Below are 19,082 nucleotides of genomic sequence, written 5' to 3'. Positions count from 1 at the left end.
GGTTTCTATTAAATAATTTGAAATTTCAAAATTTTTCAGCTTTCCAACAGAAAGCCAAATCTTCCACCAAGAGAAAGGAACAAGCACAACCCCTCCACATCCTCAAACATTTTTCCAGTCATTGTTTCCCCCAGCAAAAACCATTATCCACACTACACCACACCATTTTAGGGGGTAAAAAAAAAGGCCTGAATCTTAAAATCAGATCAGACCACATCACAAAATTTGTAATACATCGTTCCATGTGCATAACAAACACTTTGACCCCCCCCCCCCATTATTTTTTTTCCTTAGCACTGAGTGGTATCTGCTCTGCACACATTTATTATTGAAGAGGTTTCTGAAGGAGACTTTTGTTGAATTATTTTATAGGTGCTATCAAAGACTAACTCCAGAGAGTAAGATACTTAATCATTGCTGAAAATCCCCAGGTAGCTCAGCAAATCCACAGGCTTTTGTGACCAAGATGTATTTACCATGTTTGTTAGCATTTCCTTGACTTCTGAGGAGTCTGCAGTTCTTTGGACACAAATACTAACAGATTGAATTGCTGGGCACAAGCCAAATTTATCCCAACTGCTGTCCCCTTCTCTCCCCTCCACCTATAGATGTAAGAAGGCTTCTCACAGAAGTTCATGATGTTGAACTCATTTCTGACAAAAAGGTATGGTTTCACTCCTCCAAATGGAAGTCAAGTCTTACCCACCCTACGGAGGCAAGAAGAAATCAGCCCAACTGAGCCTGGAAATTTGGTGTCTAGAAGCACTAGTCTCAACATCCAGTTACTGCTCTGAGGCAACATTTTCAAACCACCCACATGATCTATAAACTCAGTGCTGCCTTCAAAAAGCCCATCCAAAAGCCTTCCTCAGTTTGAGATCAACAAAAGCACAATAAAGGTGTAATTTTTTTCCTTGAAGAATGGCAAAATTTTGATCTTTAGCAACAGCCATATATACACATATGGTGAAGGGCCTTGAGCACAAGTCTTAGGAGGAATGGCTGAAGGAACTGGGGTTGTTTAGTCTTCAGAGGAAGAGGCTGAGGGGAGACCTCATCACCCTCTACGAATACCTCAAAAGAGGTTGGAACCAGGAGTTTGGTTTCTTCTCACATGCAACAAGTGACAGGACAAAAGGAAACTGCCTCAGGCAGTGCCAGGGGAAGTTCAAGCTGGATATTAGGGAAAATTTCTTCACTGGAAGGGTTACAAGCTGCCAAGGGCAGTGGAAGAGTTATCATCCCAGAAGGTACTTTAAAGATGTGTGGATGTGGTGATGAGGGACTTGGTTTAGAGGTGGTAGTTCAGCAAGCAGTGGTGGGACTGTGAGCTCTAGGTGAGCAGTTGGAGGTTCAAAGGTCTCTTCCCACCCCAACAGTTCTATGATCCTGTTTTTAATTTATTCAAGCCTTCCTGCTGACCAAAAAAAAAAAAAAAAAAAAATCAAGTTACCCTTGGACCTGACCTTTCCCATTTATGTAGCAAACCAGTGGCAGTTACCACCTCTTCCCCATACCAAGAATGCCTGAAGCAATTAAAGAAGCTGCTGAAACAGAACAGGGGAACACATTAAGCTGTGGAACAAGAGTACCACCCTCTTCACATTCTACCAAGACAGATGAGGCAAGCAACTGCCTGATCCAGAAAACATCTGCTGAACAAAATCAAAATTAATGATTACCAGAATGAGCTCTTTGATGGCCAATTCTCCTCCAGCTGCTGAGAACCATCAGCGAACCACTCACAGCAGCAGCCAATTAGTTACTAATGCAAGAGAGTTTACAGGAGCAGGATCTGAGCTCAGGGCACCACTACAACTCACATTTAATATTGCTGCACTTATAGATGGATTTGCAGTGTGCTGATGCATGGAAAGCCTTGTCTGGACCTTCTGAAATGTTCCAGGGTCAGAGTTTAGATCCTCTGCCAGCTCTAAACAAACCTTGACTTACATGCCCAATTCCATCATGCAGTTCTGTGCCAAAAGAGCAACTTTTCATGGAAAAAAAAACCCAAATAATCTACAATTGGCAACACTCAGAACTGTCAGGTGAGCATGAGGAGGCACTCTGGAATCCCACAGCAGCACACAGTGTGTAAATTCATGCTTGTTTTAAACAGCTACTGCAAGAATACTCAACACCAACACACACATTGAAAGAAAACTATTTTTTCCTACCTTTTCTTCTTGTAACTTCAAACCTTCTGGAGTCCTATAAGGGAAAAGAGAATTTTTTGTGTGTTTTTTTTTTCTTTTCATACAAGAATTGTTCAAAGGCAGCATGAACAGAAACCTCTAAAAACATTAGTCATTGTCCCAGAGAAGCATCTCTGAAGCTCTACACAGTAACTGAGCAGTAATTACAAGCATACATTTCAATTTGTCCACAGACATTTAATGGAACAATATAACACCTAAAATTATTCATCATGCTGTGATAAGTTACATGGTAGAGCACAACATCTCTAAAGTGGATTTTTTTCACCCCTCTATTGATGATAAAAGGAGCAGCTAGAAGGGTTATTTTACTGCACCAAGGATATAGGGTTGAGGAAGGAGGAGCCATTACAGATATTTTTAGCAAAGACTTGTTCAAACCATTGAATAATTTCAAAGCCACCATACTACTCATGCTTAGAGCTGAAGGCTCATTTCAATCATTGCACACCTACATCATTTGCCCTATTCCTTCCAAAGCATCACTATCATCTCTAATAAAGAAACTTCTAAAAAGACATTGCATCAAGTCTCAAAGGGTATTGCATTCCCAGACAACCCTATCCACTTATACTAATGGTGAGACTCCAGAAGAATAAATATTTAATTCCAAGCAGTAACATTATTTATGAGTTAATTAGATATAATTTCCATCCTTCCAGTTACCTAGAATCAGAGCATCATTTTGGTTGGAGGAGACCTTTAAGATCAAGTCTAACAGTTAACAGCACTGTCAAGTCACCGCTAATTCATGTCCCTCAGCACCATATCTATATAGCTTTTAAATACCTCGAGGGATCACCAGTGACCCCATCACTGCCCTAGCTAGCCTGTTCCAGTACCTCACAACACTTTCAGTGAAGAAATCTTTCCTAATGTCCAACCAGAACCTCTCCTTTTTGCTACCAGTATTAAAAAAATCATAGAAATGGTTGAAGTTCAATGGTGCAAACTGCCATCAGGCCCCAGCACTAGCTCCAGCATGGTACCCCCCCCACACACAGCACAGACACAGGGAAGAGGAGTAAGCTCTCCAGACCCCAGATAAAAGCTCCTAAGACAGGTATTTATTCTTGTGGATGTGCCTTGTTTAACCTCATTTCATTGCCTTAGTGCTCCCTGTCCTCAGATATTTGTTTATCAGAGAATGAAACAACAATGTTTGTTTCTCTCCTCCCTTTGATAGGAAAACAACACAAGGTCTCCCTAGACAGCTGAGCTTTCTGACCCACCTGATGCTTATTTTAGTTTTATTTGTGCTTTTCCACCTTTTAAAAATAATAAAGTCCCTCCCTGCAGACCCCATTTAGACAAAGAGAAGGATGGTGCTACACATCTAATGAAGGATCTCCACCATTTTCTACAGTACAGGGGAATTGAAAATACCAAAAGCTGCCACTGGAGCACACGATGAAAAAATACAGAGATTTTCAAAATGAAGAAAGATGGGAATAACAGAAGTGAAAAACACAAATCACCTCATGGAAGTATCAACAGTATCTGCTCAGCCATTCCTGAAGGCTTTACCTCCCTCACCTGAGTACATCAGACAGCATCACATAATTCAGCAGGTGGTGTTTTATTCAGTGTTGTAGCTATTCATCCACTGCCCACAGAAATGCTCCTTTCTGCTCTCATCCCTCTACCAAGACCCCAGTGAGGTCTTGGTATGGGTCATGGGGTGTTGGTAAACAGCCAGCTGAATACGAGCCAGCATATGCCCAGGCATCCAAGAAGGGCAAGAGCATCCTGACCTGTATCAGCAATAGTGTGGCCAGTGTGAGTAGGGCAGCGATTGTCTCCCTATACTCAGCACCAATGACACCACCACTCAAATCCTGGCTTCAGTTTTGGGTTCCTCACTCCAAGAAGGACAGAGAGGTCCTGGAGTAGGTCCAGAGAAGGGCAAAGCAGCTGGTAAAGGGTCTCAAGAACAGATCTGGTGAGGAGCAGCTGAGGGAACTGAGGTTGGTTGTTCAGCCTGGAGAAGAAGAGGCTGAGGGGAGACCTTCTACCTCTCTACACCTCCCTGAAAGGAAGTTGGAGCCAGATGGCAGTTCATTTCTGTTCTCCCAAGGAGCAAGTTACAGGACAAGAGGGAACGGCCTCAAGTTGAACCAGACTGGATATTACGAAAATTTTCTTTACTGAAAGACTGGTCAATCATTGGAACAAGATACCCAGGGAGATGGTGGGATCACCATCCCTGGAGGTGTTCCAATAACATGTAACTTTGGGACATGGTTCAATGGGCATAGAGGTGTTAGGTTTATGATTGGACTTGATGACCTTAGAGCTCTTTTCCAGCCTTAATCGAGTTTGTGATTAAGATTGAGTCATTCTTCCATCCCAAGGCACCACATCACACCACACATTTCCTGGCCCAGCTCCAAACCTGGTGACAGTTTATACTTTGTCCATGGTGAACAGTTTTGCAGGCAACAGACGCTGCTTCTTCCCATAAGCGACCAGCAAGCTTTCCCAAAATGAAAGGTTTCACCAAACCCAGAAAGGATCAGAGCACCACAAGTAGTCTCCTTGGCACCCTCCAAGTCAGCAGAGGGAGATAAACAAAAGAAAGAGTATTTGCTTTTAAAACTATGAAGTCATTATTCCCCACAGGATGCTACCTCAATGATCTTGATAAATATGTAAAATGGCATTTAGGATTAGTGCAGACTTCAAAGCCTTTATCCTTTTAGGCAGCAAAGCTGTGAGCTGTGCAGACAGTTATACTCCAGAGACCTCTCAGAGGTTTTCAAAATATTAGTTTGAGAGGTGGACCAGAGGATGAAAAAACCTTCAGATACAGCCTGCTATCATTAAGGTAGTGTTCATGTAATGTATGCAAAAGGGAAGAGTACTTTTAAAGTTCCCCTGGAGTCCCTCACTTTAACAAGCTGTTTGAATTCTCTGCAGTTCAAAAGCTTAGAAACACTAAAACTAATTACAACTATTACATTGATCAAATGAGAAAAGACAATCACACTCTTAAAAAAAAATTCAAGTGTCAGCTCACTTGTGTTAAACACCCTTTTGGTAGCTCCATGAAAGGAACTGCATTGACGTCGTCAAAAACAAAGGCTGGCCTTCAAAGTTTCACTTTTTCCCCTTATAATTATCAGCTCTAATGAATGTAAACTACCACAAAAAAACAGATGCAGGATTCAGAGGAAAAGCTTGTCAGAACTGCAGTACAAGAACGTGAGGTCAGGCTGCAAGTCACACAGAATTGTCAGGGACCTCAAGGATCATCCAGTTCCAACCCCCCGGCCACGGACAGGGACACCTCACACTAGAGCAGGCTGCTCAGAGCCACATCCAGCCTGGCCTTAAACACCTCCAGGGGTGAGGCTTCCACCACCTCCCCAGGCAGCCTGTTCGCAGGCTGGCACAGCACTTACAAGTCTTTGAAGGACCTCGAACTGCTGTGGTAGGCCCAGAGGAGGGGCAAGAAGATGACCATAGGACTCAAGCCTATGGAGGCTCCTTCCCCTCTGGAGACAGGCTGTGAGATTTGGGGCTGTTCAGCCTAGAGAACAGAGAGCACCAAGGGCACCTTATAGCAGCCTTCTAATACCTGAAGGGAGCCTACAAGAACGCTGAGGAGTGACTTTTTAGAAGGTCTTGTATGTGATAAGATGAGAGGGAATGGATTTAAGCTGGAAGAGAGGAGACAGACTGGAGATTAGGAAGAACTTCTGTATAGTGAGGGTGGTGTGACACTGGAACAGGTTGCCCAGGGATGTCATGGACACCCCCCCCACTGGTGGGATGTTCAAGGCCAGGCTGGATGAGGCTTTGAGCAACCTGGGCTAGTGGGAGGTGTCCCTGCCCATGGCAGGGGGGTTGCAACTAGATGATCTTTAAGGTCCCTTCCACCTCAAACCATCCTACAATTCAGCACTTCAGTGCCTGAGAGAATATAAGCACTTGGTATATTCTCCAAAACATCCCCATCCACAGTGAAAAGACCAACAGCATTGAGAATGCTCAACATTTGAAAAGAGCATACAGAAAAATGGGGAAAACACTTGCAACCTTGGCAGGGCTTAAAAAGCAGCAACAAAGAGACATCACCTCCAGATAGAAAACACAGTTGTGTCTCTGTCCCTCTGGTAAAGTGAAACAATGGCAAGGACTCATTTTTCTTAGTTTGTCTCAGACAAATAATTTCTTTCCTACAGCACAGAAAAGAAGAAATGATGCTAATTTTCCTCCAGGAGGGCATGTTGAACATAAGACCTTTCTATTAGTGATCTAATATAGCACACTAAGAGACTGTACCAGCAAGTCTGGCCACAGGCACAGCACCCTGCCACATGCTATGATCTGGGCAATCTCTTCACAACAAGAAGCAGTCACCCTTGCTTTGAAGTATAAGATACTGCTCTGTAGTAAAAAATAAAATAAAAGCACACAGAGCTTTTAGTAGTTTTACTACTAGAAAAACAAACTATTTTGACAAGAATGACACTGAAGTCCTCAGATGCATTGCCTGAGGAATCCTTTTCTGCAGAAGCCATAAAGCAGATGGTTATAAATGAGACTTATTTCATGGGCACCATTTAATGACTGCAAATTCCTTTAACTAAACATCTAATTTTATCAAAGCATAAATCATATGCTTTGAGGGGACAATTTTGTTTCAGATTTCTCATTCCTTCTCTAAAGCTCTTTCACCAATAGCATTTGCAATAGCATTTCATTAATGCAGTGCAACAGTTTTATTTGTCAAGGTTTGCTTTTAGAGCCTGTTTCCCTCCTTTCTAACATTAGTTAATTGAATGCAGAACAAAAGGTCCTTGTGTGCTGTATCTGAAGAGCCTAATCATTATTATGTGGAAATCAATGTAGCATGTTTGCTCCACTATTGCTTTTCAGCAGACACATAGCTACTGAAAAAACCACATCTCCAAAAAACCAATCAACCCAGCGTCGGTGCACGAGAGCAGACACAGCACTATCAAGTACGGTTACTAATCCTGCCTGGATTAGGAAGGACAAAACCAGAAATCAAAATCAGAAATACAGTTCACTCCCTGCTGTCACACAGCTCCACTCCCTGTAGCTGCCATGTGTTCACCTGCATGAACCTTACACAGTTTAACAACTGGTTTGCACAAAGCCCTTTTCCACTCCTACAAAAAGGGAATGCCAGTCTTTCAGCAGACAGCATCCAGATGTCCTGCCAAGACATAATAGCTGGTTGGTGTTATAAGGCTCCTGATTAATGCTGAATCATGGGTCCATGGATGAGCAGAACGCTTCTGGAATGAAGAATCAGATTCCATTCAGAGCAAACATGGAGGGAGGGGGAAAACTTCAGTGGGCAGAGTTAAAATGCAACTACATAGAGGGAATACACCATGTAGTACAGTGCTTGGTGGCCATCATGCTGCAAATAGATCTACTGACAGTCATTAGTGACAGATCCAAGCAGCAAAACCACTTTCAGGTTGTTTGGTAGCAGTGGAAATAAAATGGTGCTTTAAGCACCATTCAGCCTGGACTTGAACACTTCCAGGGATGGGGCAGCATATTCCAGAGCCTCACCAACCTTACACTGCCGAATTTATTACTAATATCTTACCTAAAGCAACCCTCTTTGTTTGAAACCATTACTCCTCATCCTATCACTGCAGCACTCTGATAAAGAGTCTCTTCCCATCTTTCCTGTAGCCCCCTTTTGTTACTGGAAGACCACTGTATGGCCTCCCCAGAGCCTTCTCTTCTCCAGGATGAAAAAACCACTCTCCCAGATTGTCCTCACAGCAGCAGTGTTCTGACCCTTTCATCATTTTCTGGCCCTCCTCTAGACCCACTCCAACAGGTCTATGTCTTCCTTAGTGTGGGCACCCCAGCCAGCCCTCTACTAAACCAGCCCATGGTTTGACAACAATCATAACCACATGTGGTTTGTCACACATGGTTCCCCAGTTCAGGGCTAGATGTACTTGTTCCCCACAAGGCAGCTGCACGAGAGCCCCAGCACTGCAAACCAGGCACAAGAGAGCATGGGAGCATGGCACAAGGATCCCTGCCCTAAAAGACTGCTCTGAAATGCATGGAGAGTAAAGCACTGTTCCGAACTCTGGTAGCTCCACAGCACCTTATACTTGGTTTGTAAGTGACATGGGATGCACACAGACAGGGAGAAGGGAAAAGGGACTGCTTCCTGATTTTTCTGTAACAGTTGTTTTTCCTTTTGTCCCTGCACATCCACATGTGGTCACATGCAATTTCCTACTCTTCACTCTAATGTGAAGAGAAAAGTGAGCATGCCTTGCAAGGCTAGTAATTAAACAGTAACAATTAGACTTGAAAACAAGAAAGACAAGTTGCTATCTGCTATTTCTTCCTGGTTTCTCCTTTGACTAAAGCCAAAGGATGAGTGCTTATAACCCAGACATGCTCAGAAACACATCGCAAGCAATACCTCAGTGTAGTATTTCAAGGTGTAAACCCTCACAGTACAGTGTCTCTTTCCCAACTTCCCCCATTTGCAGTCCAGTATTTAGAGAGATTTATATATGGCTGTGCACTTGTCATTCTCATTGTTAGCAACCTCTGACCCCACAAACATGATGCTTAACATGTATGATCACCAAGTTTGGTACCAAACAGGGACTAACTGCCTTTAAGCACAGCAATTCACAGGATAACCTTGCAGTGTCTTCAGCTTCCTGCCCTTTAATACTGATGTAGATTTAGTCAGCAGGGTTCCCTTTTTTATGGCCACAAGCAAAGATAAACATAGGGGACTTTGCCCAATAGAGCAGATGGAACAGGGAACACATCTCAGATGCACAAGCTGCCTGTATCGCTGGACTGTAGCAAGCCTCTTACAGATAGAGTGTGGAGGAGACTGCAGTGCTTGGGCAAAGGGATAAATCAAATTCAGCACATGCAGATGGGCTCACGCTGGGTCTATCACTAAATTAGATGTTACCTCTGCATGCATCAAGTCTCCACAGACCAGCTCTCAGGCTTGGCCTAACTGCTGTACAATTTCTAAATATTCAGCCCTGACTCCTTTAGCAAATTAATAAAGAAGTGACTGTGGCTATTAATAGATTATCATCACAGAGAATTTTCTCCCCTTCAGAGCATGCTCTTCCTTAGCTCAAGTGAAAGGTCAAAAAAATTACACTGACATCCAGTCTGTGGCTGTGTGAACATCCTGAATATGGTCTGGAGCATCACAGAATAATAGAATTCTTTTGAGGAATTGTACAAGAAGCAGCTGAGGGAACTGGGGCTGTTCAGCCTGGAGAAAAGGGAGGCTGAGGGGAGACCTTGTGGCTCTCTACAATTCCCTGAAAGGAGGCTGGAGCCAGGTGGGTGTTGGTCTCTTCTCCCTAGGATCAGGTGATAGAATGAGAGGAAATGTCCTGAAATTGTGCCAGAGAAGGTTTAGTTTGGAGATGAGGAAAAATTCCTTTCCTGCTAGAGCAGTCAGGCATTGGAATAGGCTGTCCAGGGGGATGGTGGAGTCACCATCCCTGGAGGTGTTCAAGAAATATGCAGACATGGCACTTGGAAACATGATTTAATGGCCATGGTGATGTCTGGTTGATGGTCAGACTTGATCTTGGAGCTTATTTGCAACAGCAAGAATTCCGATTCTAGGTTTTGCTTGGAAAAGCCCTCTAAGATCATCAAGTCCAGCTGTCAGGCTAAGACCACCACAACCATTAAACCATTTGCAGTGGTTATGACCAGTACACAGCTCAGTCTGACAATCAGGATTTTCTCTTTACAGCCATGAACACAGAATACTTTTCCAAAGAAAAAGAGATGCTGTTAATAAGGCACAGCATATGCACTTTGTATCTTGAGCAGGCACAAAACAAAAATAATTAAAAAAAAAATAAAGAACAGATCGCACACTAGTGTTTAGAGAAAGCTTGCTATCAGCACAGACACTGGCAACTGAGATTTGTCCTGTCTGGTATAAACACAGAGAAGCTCTGATGTCTCACATCACACAGTATCATCTGCTCACCCATACGGTAGCTAATTGAGGTAACTGCTGCATTTCTAATTTCACTCACTACTATTTCTGGACTTCATATGAGAAACTCAGGTATAGCTCCATAAATTTCCACCTTGTCATAAGGAAGCTCATGGGATGCCTGTTTTAGAAGCCCTGGATTTGCAGGCATGCCCTGTTCCTAATCTCAGCCACTGAGAATTCCCCTGCTTGATGATAGAAAGTACTTCAAATCAAAGTGTCTTCCTTGAAAAACTACTGCTACAGCCTTTTAAAGAGAGAATATGCTACATTTGGGGGAAAAAAAAAACAACCAACCAAACAACAAAAATCAGTCACTATTTTGTCAATTAGTCAATATTAGTCAACCTTAGACTTTAAAGGTTAAGCATCTTCTCAACAGATTATCAGAAAGCATAACCCTCTACCACATCACAGCACATCTTAAAATAGCCTTAGATTTCTTTTTATTTGCAAGGTGCTTTACTCTGATCTTATTCTCTGCTTGGGGAATATAGCAGCATTTCCCCACCCAGCTATGATTTTCACAGCTGCTCAACTGTGACATGAGAAAAACCTACTGAAATTTGATTCCTGCTGCCAGTTTGTGCAACAGCTCGGCACAGAGCCAGGCACCCTGAGTCCATGGTCCATTCACAGCATCCAAGCTCTAGCTACAACAAAATTCAAGATGGTTAGTATCTGAGGAACCACTTTCAACTGCAGGGAGGGCAGCCCTGCAGCAGCTGGGGGTCCTGCTTGCTGTGAGCTAGAAGGTGATAGCATGCAGCAGACTGGGCAGCGCAGGACCACCAAGAGGTATCACACACAGCATCTTATCAGAAGTTTAAAGGAGGCAGGATTTTTTTCATCTGTAAGGGACTGCATACAAGAGGGTTCCATCTTTAACTTCTGCTGCACGTGCATCTTAGAATCATAGAATCAGTCAGGGTTGGAAGGGACCACAAGGATCATCCAGTTCCAACCCCCCTGCCATGGGCAGGGACACCTCACACTACATCAGGCTGGCCAGAGCCTCATCCAGCCTGGCCTTAAACACCTCCAGGGATGGGGCCTCAACCACCTCCCTGGACAACCCATTCCAGGCTCTCACCACTCTCATGGTGAAGAGCTTCTTCCTCACGTCCAGCCTGAATCTCCCCACTTCCAGCTTTATTCCATTCCCCCTAGTCCTATCACTCCCTGATATCCTAAAAAGTCCCTCCCCAGCTTTCTTGTAGGCCCCCTTCAGATATTGAAAAGCCACAATAAGGTCACCTCAGAGCCTTCTCTTCTCCAGACTGAACAGCCCCAACTCTCTCAGTCTGTCCTCGGAGAGGTGCTCCAGCCCTCTGATCTTCCTGGTGGCCCTTCTCTGGACACCTTCCAGCATGTCCACATCCCTCTTGTAATAGGATATGCCTCTTGTAAATCTTGACAACTCCTGACACTGTCTCATATTAAAATGACTGCTTGCCATCATTCTTATCCAGTAGCTCCATGCCTGGAGACCTACTTGCATGATACAAGACAAGGACTTGGGTCTCTTTCTCCTCTGAAAGGATCTTCCAGCCAACTCCTTCCTGTAACTCCCAAATCATCAGGCCATAAACCACCTTGTGGGGGCAGAACCTTCTTCCAAGTAATTAGTGATAGGATGAGAGGAAACAGCCTCAAGTTGCACTAGGGGAGGTTTAGGTTGGATATTAGGAACAATTTCTTTCACATGAGAGAGATCAGGCATTGGAACAGGGAAGTGATGGAGTTACCATCCCTGGAGGTGTTCAAGAAATGTGTTGATGTGGCACCTGGGGACATGGTTAATGGCCATGGTGGTGCTGAGTTGACAGGTAGACTTGATGACCTTAAAGATCTTTTCCAGCTGGAACAATTCTATGATTCTATCCTGTCATCACAGTTAAATATCACTGTTAAATCATAACCATCCAATTAAAATAAGTAAAATTCTTCTAATTTTATGCCATTATTTGAGCATACAGTTTCTCTCTTGGCCCAAGGAACCCAACATTCACATTCTCTAGTACTTCAAGCATAATAGCAGCTCATAAGATACAGCATTTATTAAACCCTCTAGATACCATCCCATACGATACCGCATTCATTAAATCCCTGGGTACACGGAAAGGGATAGTTGGGGTTCAGGGATGCAGAAGAAGGACCCCAACATGTGTATCCAAATACTCTGAAAATATTCCACAGCACCTTGAACTCTGATTATCAGCACTGAGAGCAAAAGCTTCTCATCTCCACGGGGATAATAAAACTGGGTGAGATTTAGGATGGTCTACAAAGAGCAATTACAGCTTGTTAAGGATACCACATAAATGCCAGTAGCAAGGAGTGGATTATCAGTACATAGCAAAGTGATGGAAAAATAAATTTAAGTCTCATCTCCCTTTACTTTCATTAATACTTAAGAGGAGCAGGCTGCAGCCCAGCATAGATTTTAATTCAAATCTGATTCTTTCCTTCCTTTCTCCAAACTGACTTACAAGCAGGAAGAGCACACACATGGCAGAGAATACATTACTAATTCTTAAAATAAATATAGGGATATTAGATCTTCAACTGCAAACAAAATTGATACACTGTGCCTGTCTTAGTCCAAGCTCATGCTCTGAAATTATGCCTTTGTTGAAATTATAAGCAAAAGCTTTTCTCAAAAGCCTTTGCAATTTTGCACCTTACTTCCCTAAGTACTGCTTTAGTAGTCTGTCAGATCAGGAAATACGACTTTGCTTGGGGAAGGAGCAGAAAATCATCCCCATGACTCCTCTGCTGCTTGGAATAACCAACTGTGATCTTCAGTTGCAGCAGAAAGGGAAACAATACTTAAGAATCTGAGGATACTTAGGAATTTCAGCATTAATTGATACTGCTGGACAAGCACAGCTGAGGCTGTGAGTGGACTCGCATGGGATGCTTTAACCAGTGCAGGATGGCACTGAAGAGTTGGTATGAGACAGCTGTTTGGAGTCAAGGTGAAGTTTAAGGTAACATTCATTGGAGATTTTAAGCAGCTCAAGTGTCATGCAAGTGTAACTAATGAACAAGTCAAACGATGGATATCCTATACACTCAATATCTGCCAAGGAAGTTACAGCACCTTAAAGAAATTAGCATGTTTGCTACATTGATTAGTGCAAAAATGAGTGTGGTACAGCTACATGTGACACTTTCACAGAATCCCAGTGTGGTGAGGGGTGGAAGGGACCTCAAGATCATCTAATCCAGCTTCGCTGCTAAAGCAGGGCACCCACAGCAGCTTGCCCAGGGTCACAATGTCCAGGGAGGGTTGGAATCCCTCCAGAGAAGGAGACTCCACAACTTCCCTGGGCAGTCTGCTGTAGGGCTCCAGCTCCCTCACACCAAAGAATTTTCTCCTTGCCTTCAGAACCTCCCAGGTTCAAGTTCATGCCCTTTGAGGCTGGCAATATGATTTAAGAAGTAATCCAGATAAAGTAACAAAATACTGGGTAAAAAAAAATATCAAGAAACTGAAATAACATTGGCACAGCTTTACCCTCAAACTGCTGTCACAGTCCAAATTAGACACACCACTGCATTCCAGTTTCTTGTTCCTTACAGGGAACAAACAGTTAAGGTGCATTTGTGAGGTATGACCACCTTGCAGCATGCAGAGAGGGAAAGCAAATGTACCAATGCTCAGATCTGCAACAGCCACTGGTACTCGTGAGCACTCAGAGCATCACTTGTCAGCTCCACACTGGAGGAACCTCCCCAGGGACACAGCTCTTCTCACAGCAGTGTAGGGTGCTGTACACATGTTTCTGGTGTCTCATGAGACTTCTTACAGAGCAGGATAGGTGGCAAAAACAGAGCATGGCATGAACACCAAAGGAAAGCAGTTAAGTACTTCTACAAAAACCACAGAGCAGTGCTGGTTCTATAGCCCCAGAAGAGACATCAGGATGCCTGACAGTCTGTACTGTAACCACTCAGGAGCTATTGGTGACATCAAAATATTTACAAAACAACTCTACATGTACCACAACACAGGATTATTCTCCACTTTCACACTACCCAGCTAGGACAATTGGCTCAGGCTACCTGCCAGCAGTGCCCCAGAAAACACAATACAGAATTTAATTTCCAAGACACAGCACTGTGCCAACTTGTGTCTGAGGAGCTCCCTGCAGCAGATGGGAGAGAACCACCCCTGGAAGAGCTGAGGACAACCTGCAGCACTGCTCTGCTGTACCATGGATTAAGAAACTTGCCCCAGGAACCATGGCAAAACCGGGTTGGATTCAGCACATACACAAAAACAGTCTCTCAGAGAGTAAGGAACTATCAGTCTGAGCTACCAGTGTGGATTAGAGACTGTGGGGAGTATTACCAATGGCTCTCCATCAGAGTCTCCTGGCCAGGTTCTCCTTCAAGTCTGGACTCCTGGGTTACTTCAGATCCAGGTTATGTCTCTTCTGCTCTGCTCATGCTGGCAACTCCCTTCCCAACCACTGCCAATGACCTGAAGAGCTACATTTTCAATAATTCCTTTCAAGAAAGCAAAAATTACCCCAGATAATATCATGTGGTACTTCATGAGCAACTCCAAGTCTTTCTAATCCAGCACAGAGCTGCCTAGGAAATGTGTTCACTTCCAGAATGTCTGTCATTAGCATGGAAGCAGCCTTCCTGAAGGCAGAGGCAAAGCCTGTCCAAAACATGACCCCAGAGCAGCAGGTTCTATATATTTAGGTATTTTGGCATACTGCACTCCACAGAATTTAGTCCCATGATGGTTCAACACCAGGAAGTTGCACTTCCTAGCTCCAGAGAAGTCCACATGCAGCATTCAGAAGCTTCAAGAGCTTTCCTGTACTAACACTGTCCTTTTTAATTAGTTTTTCCATTTCAGTTCCTTCTACACCCATGGAATTTCAGACTGGAAGCACGTGTTTATTAACTACTCAGGATTAAATGTATGTCAGAAAAACTTCTTAGGAACATGGCCTATAAATGTGGGAAGTGAAAGCACAAGCATGGAGAAAACAAGCACTATGGCTTTGTTAAAGTTCACTTCTCACATAGAAGGCCTGTGTATTGCAGTCTACAGCCTCAAGACTTATTTTTCCTTTAAAAATGCTAAGCACAATTGCAATAATTCTACCACAGACCATGAAGAAATCGATTTAGCAATCTGAACATAAATTAAGCAATGTTTTTGACTCAGTAAACTCGTTCCTATGTAGATCAGAACAAGTACTAGTGAGGGTCAGTGACCCATACCCAAGTATTTGCTTTGATGAAGTTCATAGGAATTTTAAATCAGAACACACTTCAAATTATTTGACCTGTAAACCAACCCTTTACACTTTTTAAAAGCAATTTTAGTGAATTGCTGGGAGCCTTTCTGTTTGTGAGGGACGGGTTTCAACGTGTGTTAATAGAATTACACATTAATCAAATCACAAACTCGGTAACTAACAAACTGAACAAAGCCCAATGTCACCAGAAAAGAATTTCAGCTGATTTTTATTATTCAACAAGTATTGTGTCTAAACTGCTTTCCTGAAGGCAAAATAAACAACTTTGGAGAGAAAACAGCAGTTATCTCAGATTGCCTGACCTACCTAAAAGCTTGTTCAGGGCTTCCAGATTCAGCTTTGTGTTTGGTGCCACTGTATAAACACTATTTCTGTGGAGCAAGCTTTCTGTGCAATTACTTTTTTAAAAGACTGCATAATAACCAGCATCCCTTGAAGGTATTTAACTGCATTCTTCCTATATCCCAAATGTTAATATTCACCCCTGTTAAATTCTGCCCACATTTGCACAAATGCATCCCTAGCTTAGATCCTTTCACCTCAAGCAAAATCAAGCAATTGGTGCAATAACATCATGGGTTTTAGAGAAAGATCAAATGAATTAATGTCCTTCAAGTAGTAAAATAGTTCTGAAATGTGTGTTAAAGTAAATCATTTCAGTAATGAATTCAGTTCCTCAGAGAAACTTTTTTCAAAGAACCTAAACTAATGAATTAGTGAAGAATGAGCCTTCTGAATGCAAAAGCCTGCAAATATTTAATTATTCTTAATTAAAAAGCAAAAGAGATCTAAAATAACACAAGCAGGTATTACCAGAGTGCCAGTGTACTACCCAAGTCCACACAACAACAAAACAGTGGATGTGTGGAAGGAAACTCTTCATTTTCACAGAACTTTGTTTTGGGTAATAGTTCTTAAACATTTCTATCTATCCAATGGAAGTGTTTAGAACAATCATTATTTTGCTTTCTTACACCCAACAGTGACTTATTTACACTCTTTCACTTTCTCTGCTTGAACTTTGCAAAGAAAAATTAAAGAGACAGTTTCAAACCATCACAGATGGATACTTGAAGGAAAAAATACACCCAAGACAAAACTCAAAACTTCAGAATCTTCAGCTCCACTGCAATGATTCTTGAGTCCTAAGCATCAAAAAGCATCTTTTGAATTGGCTTCAGTTGCTTTATTGAAATCACACATGTAACTGGGGGTATTTGTAGATGGAATGTGACTGGCAGAAATGGGATTCTCCAACTAGAACAAAATCCTGAGGCTTAAATAGATCCAATTTCAGCTCATCATTAGCCTGGCACTGACTAATGTGGCTGCCAGCACATAAGTGTTCCAGGCAATGGCAGTTAAAAAATACCAAAGCCTCCTTCCCTTTGCCTCCCCTACCAGCTCCCACTTCTAGGCATTTGAGCAATCGTTTAGCAAGCCTGTGATAATCAGGAACTAATTAAGTAACTAAAATTGTTTCAACATTCATCATTTTATTTTCATGAAAGTCACATTTTTAGATTTTTATGGCTTTATTCTTATGTCTCAGACTCAGACATGAAAATCGGAGCCTACCCACAGCTGTGCAGCAAGTCACACTGAAAGCCCCTGTGTCCCTGCTGGGGAAGCCTGCACCTGATGGCTGGCTGCACCAATTGGGGACCTACTTAGAATCAGAGAAGCTTTCTGGTTGGAAGAGGTCTTTAAGATGAAATCTAGCAATTAACCCAGCTCTGCCAGGTCACCACTAAACCATGTCCCTCAGCACCTCATCTCCATGGCTTTTCAATACCTCCAAGGATGAGGACTCCACCACTGCCCTGGGCAGCCGGGTCCAGTGCTTGACATCCCTTCTACAGAAGAAATTATTCCTAATGTCCAACCTCAACCCCACCTGCTGCAGCTTAAGGCTCTTACCTCTTATGGCTTGTTCCTTGGGAGAAGAGACCAACCCCCACCTCACTCCAACCTCCTGTCAGGTAGCTGTAGAGAGACAGGTCTCCCCTCAGTCTCCTTTTCTGCAGGCTAAACAACCCCAGTTCCCTCAGCCACTCCTCACCAGACCTGTCCTCCAGACCCTTCACCAGCTTCATTGCCCTTCCCTGGACATACTCCAGCACCTCAATGTCCTTCTTCCAGTGAGGGGCCCAAAACTGAACCCAGTATTCAAGGTGCAGCCTCACCAGTGCTGGAGGAGGTGGGGATGATCACTGTCCTAGTCCTGCTTAATCCACATCACTGCAATGAAAGCCAGCACTGTCACCTTCAGCACTGAGAACAGGTTCATCTGCTCCTCCACTCCCACAAGCCCAGGGACTGAAGAGTGTGCTACCATCCTGCTTTATGTCGTGGGACACAAGGCCCACCTGCTCACCAAGCCTGGCACCAGGGATCATCTCCAGCTAGACAAAGATCACCACTCCTCACTACAGCCACCTTGCTCTATCTTTCCAACTACTTTGCACATCACAAGGGTTTTTCATCAGAAAACCTGGAGGGAATTGCTCTGGGCAGTAACTTTGCTGGTTCTCTCAGTACCACGTATGACTAAACCTTCCCTTCTTTTTTTAAAGGCAGCAAAAGGACATTTTCAGGTTTCACCTGAAGGTCCAATGACCCAAATGAAGAACAAGGACAAGTTTTGCTTATTAAATTTAGTTCTGTTGGTCCCAGCAGCCCCAGGACACAACATACCATAAAGCCTCTGGGGCAAAGACAGCATCTCCATGTCGGCCAGATTCAATCTGACTCCCAGAACACGTCAGTATACTTAAAGTGTGAGAGCTTCTGCTTCACTGGTTCTTCACTGACACCCTCAGCAGGTGTTTAATACAAATATACATATATACTTGTTTCCTCTTTTCACAGCATGGAGAGCCTGAACACAGAACAAAAATGAAATACAAGAGCTAGAGCAGCAGCTGGTGTACAGTACCTCTTGATGCAACCTCCCCACATCTGAATACAGCCTTCTGCTCCTGTCCACGTCCATCCATCCCCTCGTGACAGATGGGAAAACCCCAAGCAATACGAGAGACAACCAAAAGCTTCTTGATTTCATCATTTCAGGTCTGTGGAAAGCAAGAGAAGAGTCATGAAGCAATCGTTTCACAGCAAAAGCCAGCTCAGTTCCAAAACACAGCTGAAGGCACCCATCCACACTTGATCAGTGCTAGTGGAGTTGGCAGATTCCCACAGCACATGGACTACACAGATTTTCCTGCTTTGTCCCATCAGCATACAAGCAATGAATTCCCACACTGGAGCAGTTTTGTGAAACATTTACCATAAAACTACCCTCCACAGAACATGCTGTTACCAGTCTGCTCCCACACAGCACCTACAGTACCGGAGGCCTGGGATTTCTAAACCTAACTACTGAGGTCAAAAGCAAACCACATCCCAACACAGTATTATGATATGACAGAAGCAAAAGAGTGACTTCCATCTCAAAAGCCTAGCAGCACAGGGACACTCAGAGACTCACGCTTGTACCTTCAGCAGATCTTCAGGAAAGCCCTAGACACTTATGTTCAAATCTTTGGCCACTGA

At 43.4% G+C, this 19,082-nt stretch overlaps 1 protein-coding gene across 2 annotated transcripts in view; it reads right to left on the bottom strand.

Annotated features, from left to right (window-relative positions):
* LOC128973008 (follistatin-related protein 4-like) overlaps positions 1-18,801 on the bottom strand; it is a 266,784-nt gene extending 247,983 nt beyond the window's left edge. Inside the window, exons 1-3 of one of the 2 annotated variants that reach the window (XM_054389163.1) lie at positions 18,710-18,801; positions 18,466-18,625; positions 2,181-2,214 (exon numbers count right to left, since the gene is read on the bottom strand). In XM_054389163.1, the coding sequence (XP_054245138.1) occupies positions 2,181-2,214; positions 18,466-18,594 (163 nt within the window). In that variant the 5' untranslated portion in view covers positions 18,595-18,625; positions 18,710-18,801. Of the gene's footprint in view, positions 1-2,180; positions 2,215-18,465; positions 18,626-18,709 lie in introns of those variants that run through there. The other variant, XM_054389162.1, reaches the window with a different exon arrangement.
* Positions 18,802-19,082: the final 281 nt, after the last annotated feature.

This window comes from Indicator indicator, chromosome 18 (genome assembly GCF_027791375.1).
Source record: "Indicator indicator isolate 239-I01 chromosome 18, UM_Iind_1.1, whole genome shotgun sequence".
NCBI lineage: Eukaryota > Metazoa > Chordata > Aves > Piciformes > Indicatoridae > Indicator > Indicator indicator.
The sequence above is the reverse complement of the archived record's forward strand: the minus strand, read 5'-3'. Positions and strand labels throughout refer to the sequence as shown.